A 10,370-nucleotide genomic window follows, 5' to 3' on the forward strand; every position below is an offset into this window, starting at 1 on the left:
AACACATTTCTTCATGTGTAGATGAGTTGTTTTGGTTTGATGCTGCATTATATGGAAGCCCGTTCCACCAGGAAAAGTCAAGTCGACTTTATTAATATAGTGCAATATGACCGATCACAATCTTTCCTTAAGGGGGTTTTAGAGTCTGGTGTTAGATCCTGGATGTGGATAAGGAAAAACTCCTCCTTTAGTTGGGATAAATATATACAGAATAGACCAAAATAGTAAAGATATATTTGAAGAATAGAGATCTTAGATGTGCCTCTTCACCATGCAGAAGTAGGATAATGAAAGATACAAACATGCAAAAGGCTAAACTCAAAGACAACATTCACCTGGATAAAAAATGAAGCAAAAGAGAGACTGAATCTCTTTCTGAAGAAGATCCAGATACAAAACATCTGGAAAGAAGCACCAGAGAGAGAGAGAAGGTCCCCGAACAGCTGACGGTCCACAGAGAAGCCTGAGTGAAAAGAGAGGTGAAGAAAGAAACTAGGAAAAAGAAACTGTAGTGTTTCCATAAATGTATTTTTGAAGTTTTGAATTAGAAGAAAAGCTGCATAGAAACTGAAAAATTTGTCTCAAACCCCTAGAAAACGTCACCCCCGCTTGAGGTGTTTTTTACTTTTTCTGCGAGAAAGAGTTGATGCACTAAATTGGAAACAGCTTTTAAGAAAAAAATAAGTTCTGACGTAGCAAATATTTATTGCACACATCTGATCTGATGTTCCTGCTTTCGAAAGGAATCTTTATCTTTCATACTTTTCTCCAAATATAGAATCATATAGCAATCATTTTAAAAATGGCCAAAGAACAATTAAAACTGAAACAAATTACTGAAGACTTCCCTACATTTTCCTGTCATAGATTGATCTTTTCTCTCGTTTCTGGTTTGCAACCAACCTACTTCTTCAGCTGTTTTCCCTGGCAGATTATAGTCCTGTATAGTCTATAACGCCTAATTTGTGTAGCCGAGTGTATTTACTCTAAACTTGTTGATGGATACACAGTTAATTCATTACTAGAGAGTGAGAGAAGGGCACAGTTTGGATGCTTTCGTGCCTGTTGGACACAAACAAAGCGTTGGAGCGTTACAAAGGATTTCAGAAAGTTTACAGTTTTTTCTCACTGTTAGGACCAACATGTAAGAATGAGGCTTAATTGATTCATCACAAAGGGTGAGCAGCTAACAAACGGCTGCTTTTGAGTGAGTTTGGCCACAGTGAAAGAAATCAGTGAGGTAAATATACAACAATATATACGTGTCAGAAAGGATTTCCTTGCAGGTCTATGTGGCTGCAGGTTCACACCTGACTCACCTCATCTATCACCTGAACTGTCTTCACTCAGTTTAGTTGTATCAGGTGTATGAGGCGTGCTCCTGCAGCCACAGCAGCCTGTCAGGGATCAGTCCGACACACCTGACTCACAGGATCAAAAGCCTTACTCAGGTAAATATTGAAATTAGTAGCAGATAAAGTCTCCAACGGTTGCTTGCTTTTCAAGCCTTCTCATGCAGCAAGAAGAGGGATAAACTCTGCATGAACTGCACACCAGGCTATGCTAATGCTAACACTAACCTGCTGTCAAGAGTCTGAAGCGATCTGGAGACATCGAAGGTAACGTCAGTAGAGATGTTTCTCTGCACAAACCGTGGCAGCTGTGGGTGACTAGAGGCTAGGCTATTGTAAAAAATATAAAAATATTAGGAATAAAAACTGCTCATGGGAAATCAAGGGAAGTTGAAAATTTGACTTATTAGCTCAAAAAATCTCTTTCTGAATAAATTAGAATGTCTATAGGAATTTGATTTCTCACCATTTTGACTTGTGCATTTATTTTTTATTTTTCCTCAATCTTATCATATTACTGACTTAGTATGACATAATCTTTAATTTAAAAGTTTTTTTTATTTTATTTAAAATGTCTTAATTTTTGAGTCACCATGGGCGTTTTTATTCCTGTCATTCCTGACTATTTAACCTTTTCTTCCTGGTGGAAACGGGCTTCCATAGCACATTTTTTTAATCGAACCAGCCTATTTTTTACTTCTCAAAAGAAAAACAGCTTGAACAAGTGATCCTGAATAAATCACATCTTGACTTTTCTCATAAACACGTGCCAGATTCAGCCCTTCACTGTCTCGTCTTTGCACTTTCTCCCTTTACGGTCAAAGTGCCAGCAGCAATACTCAGCTCTCCCTCCCCCAAGTTGGCTGATGGTTGCACACATACATCAGTGCATGGCTCCGGTCCAAGCCGGGCACCATCCGCCCCTTCTGGGAGGAGGCAGAGGGCCCGGCTTTGTTCCTTCGTCCACAGGCCTGTTCTATTTCAGTGTGTTTGCTGTGTAACTTTGTGATGTTGAGCTGGAAGGACAGCATGGCTCAGGCTGTGTTTAGGTGTGTGCATGTCGATATCAGCATCCATGTGAGAGAACTGTGTGTGTGAACGCTTTGCTACAAATCGACCTCTTTCTCTTCTCTTTTCCTTCCCAAACCCTTAAAAAAAAGCACCTTTTTAGGCCGCGGTACATGACAGAAGTCTGTAAAACAGAGTCCTGTCATAGACTTGTATCATTTCCTATGAAGAATGTAATTAATATTGTGTTCAGCAAGCGAACAGAGTAAAAAGAAAAGGGTCTTGGGAGCCATTTATATGTGAGGGTGGTGGGGTTGTAGGAGATGAAAACTGGATTGCAGGAGTGGGTAATAATTCAGCAGAAAAGCTGCAAGGATTCCCACAAACAAAAGCCAGACTGTTGCTCGCAGACCAGAGCAGATTACTGCCGCGCCTGCAGTTCAAGGCTTTGCAATGTTGTTTCTCTTTCCAAATGATGGCCTTATTGATCGCTTTTGTATCCATTCTCCTCTGCGGTATTGTTCTACAGCGTGTTTCATAGGGCACTGGAGGATTTATTATGAAGGCTTGCACTTAGAAATTGCATGCTGCGGAGCTGGATCTCTGGTAAAGAGTGAATTAGTGTGCTGGGTTGTAGCAGTTTAGGACTCCCGAGAGTGATTTTTAGGTTATCGCAACACACAATCATAGATGGCTGCAGCCAATACTCCCTCTGTGGCCACATTAACACAAAACGAGAAATCAGCTGAGAATATTTAAAGCCCCTCATGAGCTGAATAGTGTAATCAAAGTGCCAAATCTGCTCATCGGGCGCATCATTTTTGCAACATTAGACTGTTTAAATTGAGACTGTTAACTTAGAATTTGGCTGCCGTCACTTGCAAGTCAGAGGCATTGTGTAAATAGTTGTATTGATCATGAGATGCACCACCTCTCCCCGTCCCTTCTCCATTTGCTGCCCTGCACTACAATCTGGCCACTAGATATTATGAATAGCTTTTGACTAGCCTAGTACACCAAATCCCAAGACGGAACTTAAGAGCACTTATCGGTGGTGTTTGTGGCGGGTTTTGTGCTGCTCGGATGATCTAGAAGGAGATTTATAGTGAGTTGTGGGGGGATATTTTTGTAAAAAAACGGGTTGGAAATCGCATGCCTAGACAGCTAAGAATGTACACAAATTAGCTCATCTATTAATAGTCTATCAATCAGAGATATAGATCAGAGATTAGATAAATGAATATGTGAAATGTATTGTTTGGGGGAGATCTGTGAGAAAAATATGCAATGTTTGTCAGGTTGAAATTAAGGTTCAAGAACTGCTCAGGTTTGATAAATAAAATATAAAAACCGGCCTCAAAGGGTGCTTTCCGTCCTCCCTCTGCTCTCGTCCGACACGTCTCCGTTTGTCTGTCCTGTCCTGTCTTGTCCTGTCAATCACCCTCAGAACACTTACACTATCAGCTCTCTCGGCACATACACAACACAAGCCCACTGTTGTATGCAAAACCAGAGGAAATGCATCTCTGTAGCAGGTCCAAGCCACTTTATACAGCACCAGCAAAACCACCAACAACCACCTCTTTACGGCTTCATGACCACTGGGAACGTCGTCTTTTTAACCGTATACCACCTTTTTTGCTCACGTTTACAACAGAAGGGACTCAGTGTTTGCATGTACAGAAAGCTTAGCATGCTTATATAGTATGTTGTAAAAAAGTAACATAACAAAAAAACATTTTAGCAAAGACGCTTCAAAGTGGTTTCTTCAACAGTAGGATCAGTGTTACGCTTAAAAAAAGAAAAAGCAAATACCTGGTAGATGCGACGAGTTCTACGTCTCGTATGCAGCGGCTGGTGCTGGTAGATGTTTCCATGTCAGACTTTATTTATCGATGGGGTTATGTTGTACAAATGTCTATGAACTGTCAATGTGTCTGTACTCACTATAACCCACTGTCCTAATAGATAGCAAGAGGCTCAGAAATCATGATAAATCAAGAAAAAGTAGACGATGAAGGTCAAAGAAGTGTTTCTGTGGATCTGAATTGACCATGTGCAGGAGTTTACTTTGTCGTGATTTAACTCAAAGACTGGACGGTGCATTTAAACACAAACGTTGTGTGTTTATATATTTCAGCAAATTCAGCAAATAGAAGCAAAATCTGCAGAGGTGTGGAGTTCTCTCGGGGTTTTGATTTCTTGTTTTTTTTATGTTTTTTTTTATTGCTATTGTCTTTTTTTTTATTTCTAGTGGATTTTCTCAAGGACCCTGTTCAGCCAGCTCAGTATATTTGTGATTATTCAAACATACTATAACAACTCCATCACTTCAAACCAGCAGTAGATGTTTTACAAAACCTACAACAACAGAAAATAAACATGCAAATGAGCTGAAAATGAAAAAAAAAACCTTCTCTACAACAGCGAATACAACTACCTTTCTTACTTTTTTGTATCACTCCTTCAAGAGTTCCTTGCTTCACTGTGACTGCAGAGGCTGCTGGGAAAACTATGATGTGTTCTGCAGACACTCAGGGGTCACGACCTGTCCGCTCAGGATCAGGGTTAGTGGGAAAGGTGCCAAAGACAGGATGTGAGGTGTTTTTGTCAGTTATGTTGAAAGCATGTCAACCTGTTGTCACAGCTCTCCATGCAAACAATAAAACGTACATTATTATATTATCTCTGAAGACAGCCGGGAACTATAAGAGATTAAAGCATCTCTCGTCCTGATCCAGGATCGTCTTTATAATTATGAAATCTTTGACGTTTCAGCCACTTTTCAGATCATCAAATAACTTCAAAGGCAGTTTTAGTGACTCATAAGGTGGAAAAAAATAGATTAAATCAGCAAAAATCACAAACTACTTTGACTTCAAAGGTCTCTTCTTTTGAAGTCAGGACAGAAAATGTTCTATCAGTGTGAGAGGAGGACCAAGAACGGTCTCTAAGGTCAGAATATGCCACATGAAATTCACCTGATAACTTATTACACTTGATTTTCCCCAAATAATCACTAGAGACCAACGTATCCGCCTGGTTTTGCTGGGTTTTTAGACTAAAAACCACTTCAGCTCGTGGTTCTGATTGGCTAATTGTTAGTCCCTCCCTCAGTCCTCATTGGATCAGTTGTTTTTTAATCAAGAAACAGCTGTTTCATGTCATAATGCCAGAGAAATCCGAAGCTTTTGACCCAAGCAAATGTAAAATCAAAGATTGTTCAGTGTCTCGAGTGCTGCTCAGCAACTTGTATAAAGGAGTCTACTGTTTGATTCAGTTGCCATTGCTTGATTTTACTTTATAAGTATGAAAAGTAACCCACTTAAATAAGTTTATAACCCACATAATCATGGGACAGGAGGTGCAGCTTGTTAGGTGGTGACCTCTAGTGGCCATCATAATTATGACAGAATAGTGATGTAGTATAAAGAGTGACAAAGTCCACAAAAACAGGATGCTTTACTTGTAAAGTTTCCCCATTGTTGAAAAATGAGCTTGCCGAGCAATTTTTATTCAAGTGAATTGGCGTCATCTTGGAGTCCAAAATCCAGTTCTCTTTCATAATATTTCGTTCGATGTCTCACTATGGATGCACGCCCCCGCTGCAGACCTCAGAAGCATTAATCTCAATACGCCAATCCTGATTGGCTGGTAAACGTGTCCGTCCGTCCGCCCGCGGTAGTCCCACCTCCTATAAGTACCGCCTGCGGACGGGAACACGTCATTCAAACACCTCTTCTCACCCGGAGCATATCTTGCGTCCAAGGCTGGCTAGCTTAACTGTCTGTAGACGGATCTTATTTAGCTTCTGTCGCCGGGCGCTAGCTAGTTTTTTGGACATTTTATTGCTTCGTCGATCATACCAGATCGATTTCAGTGCTTTCTAGCCCCACCACGGTTGGTCAGCACTGTCCTCGGCGCCACACCAGGCAGCTCGAGTACCGAGTGTCGGCACACCAGCCGGTCCCTCGGTGCAATTAGCGTTAGCACACCAGCTAACCGTCCTCGATTCCCTGCCTGCACACCAGCTCGCACGGAATGGAGGTGAATACCCCTCACACCAGAGGGCACGGAGACTCAGCGGCCCGCTCGTGCCGCTGTGGGAACAAGATTGCGAGCAGGGATCCACACCAGGTCTGCTCGGGCTGCCTAGGGCTGGAACACGCCCGGCTAGCTATCGACGTCCCCGGCTCGTGTCAACACTGCGCGGTGTTCACGGTCAAGAGTCTCCGCCGACGGCTAGCCCGCCAGGCTAGCTTGTCTGGCTTCGACCCCTATCTCCCATCCGACGGCGCCGCCGGAGACGGAGAGGAGACGGGGGTCGCTGCGGTGGCGGTACCGGAGGCTTGTGCCAGCTGGGGCTCCCAGGCTGACCTCGCCACGGTCTCCACGCAGGAGGAAGACGTCCTGGAATTGGACTATGGGGACGATGATGACTGCGCCTCTGAACTCCTCATATCAGAGGATGAAGAAGAGGACGACGTCTTCATCACTCCGGCCGGGGCTGCAAAGCCCGCGGTCTCCGTTGCCTTTCGGGATGGAGATGAGAGTAGCTTACCAGCCTCTCCCCTCCCCAGCTCGGACATGCTCGACGTGTGCAAACGCGCTGCAGCCCGACTGGCTATCCCCTGGCCTGCTGTCGTAGCTGAGACCACCAGGTCCCGCTACGAGGGGAAGAAATTGCCCCTGGCCAGGAGCGCGACAAGGCAACTTCTCCCCGTCTTCCCAGAACTGCTGGATGAGGTGGCGCGCTCGTGGAAAGACCGCCCCTACAGCAGCAGGAGCCCGGTCCCCGGTGCCTCGTCCCTCGACTGTGAAGCGATGGAGAGCCTGGGCCTGCTCCGTATGCCTCCGATGGAGCCACTCGTCGCGGCGCACCTCCACCCGCGGCTGTCAGCGGTGTCCTCCCGGAGCCCCAGCCTGCCGTCTAAGTCGGACCGTTTTCAGTCAGCCCTGACTGAAAAGGCCTACAAGGCAGCTGCGCTTTCGGCCAGAGCGCTCAATGTCCTCTCCCTGCTCACGGCCTACCAGGCTGAGTTGTGTGAGGATTTTGTGCAAACTCAGGACCCGGCTGCGTGGGAGGAGATCCCGGTCATTACCGACCTGTGTCTCCGTGTCCAACGCTGCGCGGTCCAGGCCACGGGGAAAGCGATGGGGACCATGGTCCTGCAGGAACGGGCGCGGTGGCTCAACCTCGCCAACCTGTCGGACAGGGAGAAGGACGACGTCCTGGACATGCCCATTGTCCCGGAGGGGATTTTTGGCTCCGCGTTGGCTTCAATGCAACGGCGGTGTGAAGCCAAAAAGAAGGAGGATGAGGCTCTCCAGCTCTGCCTCCCCCGTAAGCCCCCTGCGCCCTCTCCACCTGCGCAGCGTAAAACCTTCACACAGGCTGCTTCCCAGGTTTCACGGTTTAAAGTGCCTAAGCAGCCAAGACCCCAGCCTGCGCCGCCTTCCCAGCCAGGTCGGCCCAGCTGGCCCAGAAAACCCTCGGTCCCGGCCGCGGCTCCGCCGGCCCCGCCCGCGCAAGCTACCGGCCAGGCCAGGAAAAAGAAGAGAGCGGCCTGACCGCCCCTCTCTCCACCGGTGATGCAGCTGGACGTTCCCCGTTCTCCAGCCCCACCTGTTCGGCTTTTCAGCGTGTGCCCGGGGGCCCCCCACGCCCCCGCCTCCCAGCCGCCACGGCCTGCGCCAGAGCGAGCCGGGAGAGATGGACGTTTGACGGCGGAGAGTTCAGCGGTTGCCCCTGTCTTACGTCCACAAGCACGCACACACACACACATTTTCTCAAAGAAAATAAAATGTGTCCCGCTGCCGCATCCAGGCCGAGTGCCGAGGGCGCAGCTAATAAAAGCCAAAAGAATCACAATGAGCAGCGCGGTGGCAACGCTCGCTGTTCCCCCTCGGGTAAAAGCCGAGGCGGGGGCGGCGGGGCCGCCGCGCTGCCCACCCGGACGGCCGTCCACTGTGCCGTCCGGGTGCCGTGCCACTGTTCCACCACGGGAGGCCGCCACCGCACCGCGGCTGGGGCCTCTCGTGGTGGAGGGGCTGCGGTGCGAGACCACTCTCTCCCTCAGGTGGGAGAGATGGGCCGCACTCGCGGCTCCGCCTTGGGTGTTGAGGACGATTTCGCGGGGTTACAGGCTGCAGTTCGCCGCCGTTCCTCCGCGTTTCGCCGGTATAATACACTCTCAGGCTCGGGGGGAGTCAGCTCGTGTTTTGCAGGAGGAAATCCTCTCGCTGTTAAACAAAAGAGCAATTTGTGTCGTTCCCCCCGCACAGTGTCAGAGCGGTTTTTACTCCAGGTATTTTCTGGTTCCCAAACGGGGGGGGACCGGTATTCGCCCTATCCTGGATTTACGTGCTCTGAACAAATTTCTCAGGAAATACAAATTCAGGATGCTTACACACGCATCCCTGTTGCGCCTTGTGCGGCAGAACGATTGGTTCACTTCTGTCGATCTGAAAGACGCGTATTTCCACATCCCGATCTATCCTCCCCACAGAAAGTATCTGAGGTTCGCTTTCCAGGGGATCTGCTACGAGTATCGCGTACTTCCCTTCGGCCTGTCTTTAAGCCCGAGGGTGTTTGTGCGGTGCACGGAAGCGGCGATAGCCCCGCTGAGACGGCAGGGCATTCGCCTGGCCACATATCTGGACGACTGGCTGCTGCTGGCACAGTCGGAGCAGGAGGCCAGAGCGCACACGCGTATTCTCATGCAACACCTGGTGGATCTGGGTTTCGTGATAAACGCGGAAAAGAGCGTGCTGTCCCCGGCGCAGGAGATAATCTTTCTGGGATTATCCCTGGACTCGGTGTCTTTCACGGCGCGCCTCTCGGCGGAGCGTGTGAGGGTCTTCAGGACATGTCTCGCGCTTTTTCGTCCGAGGAAATCTGTTCGATTCAGGTTGTGTCTTCGGTTACTCGGGTTGATGGCGTCTGCCATTCTCGTAGTCCGTCTCGGTCGCCTCCACATGAGGGAATTCCAGCTGTGGGTGGCCTCATGTGGGCTGGACCCCGTGCGTCATGGCGCACGGATGGTGCCGGTCACGCCGGGGTGCGCCAGGTCGCTGCGCCACTGGCGAGTCCCGTCCTTTCTGACCCGCGGGGTACCCATGGGCTCCGTTCTGTCCAGGAAGGTGGTCACTACGGACGCCAGCCTGACGGGATGGGGCGGGATTCACGAGGGCCGGTCTGTGAGGGGCGTCTGGAGTGTGGGCCTCCAGCGGTCTCACATAAATTTTCTGGAGCTTTCAGCGGTGTTCCTCTCCCTGAAACATTTTCTTCCGTCTCTCATGGGTCATCATGTCCTGGTGAGGACGGACAATACGACGACGGTGGCGTATATCAACCGTCAGGGGGGTTTACGCTCCCGTCAGCTGCACATGTTGGCACGCAGACTGATCCTGTGGAGCTGCGGTCGTCTCCTCTCTCTGAGAGCGACGCATGTTCCGGGAGTCCTGAACACGGGCGCGGACCTGTTGTCCAGGGGCGCGCCAGTGTACGGGGAATGGACTCTGCACCCGGAGGTTGTGGAGCAGTTGTGGTCCCGTTACGGTCGGGCCGCGGTGGATCTGTTCGCGTCGCGAGAGAACGCGCAGTGCGCGCTGTTTTACTCTCTGCGCGGCGTGGATGCTCCCCTCGGCATAGACGCGTTAGCGCACGCCTGGCCGCGCGAGCTTCTTTATGCGTTCCCTCCCCTGGCCTTGATACCCCCCACTCTGTCCAGAGTGAGGGAGCACGGCCACGCGCTGATTCTGGTGGCTCCGCATTGGCCTGCGATGCATTGGCTGGCGGAGATATATCGGTTGCTGTGCACCCAACCCTGGCAGCTCCCGCTGCGCAGGGACCTGCTGTCGCAAGGGGGGGGGATGGTCTTCCATCCGCACCCGGAGCGCCTGGCGCTCTGGGCTTGGCCCCTGAGTGGCTCAATCTGTCAGCTGGGGGTCTCTCACAGCGAGTGATTTCCACTATTCAGAGTGCTCGAGCCGCCTCCACTAGGTCTC

General features: G+C 49.3%; 1 protein-coding gene across 1 annotated transcript; it reads left to right on the forward strand.

The window, feature by feature from the left end:
* Nucleotides 1-7,847: 7,847 nt before the first annotated feature.
* Nucleotides 7,848-10,370, forward strand: LOC131959075 (uncharacterized). The gene has a single exon (XM_059324178.1). The coding sequence runs from the start codon at nucleotides 7,953-7,955 to the stop codon at nucleotides 10,326-10,328; it is 2,376 nt and encodes a 791-aa protein (XP_059180161.1). The 5' UTR covers nucleotides 7,848-7,952; the 3' UTR covers nucleotides 10,329-10,370.

The sequence above is a fragment of the Centropristis striata genome, chromosome 21 (assembly GCF_030273125.1).
Source record: "Centropristis striata isolate RG_2023a ecotype Rhode Island chromosome 21, C.striata_1.0, whole genome shotgun sequence".
NCBI lineage: Eukaryota > Metazoa > Chordata > Actinopteri > Perciformes > Serranidae > Centropristis > Centropristis striata.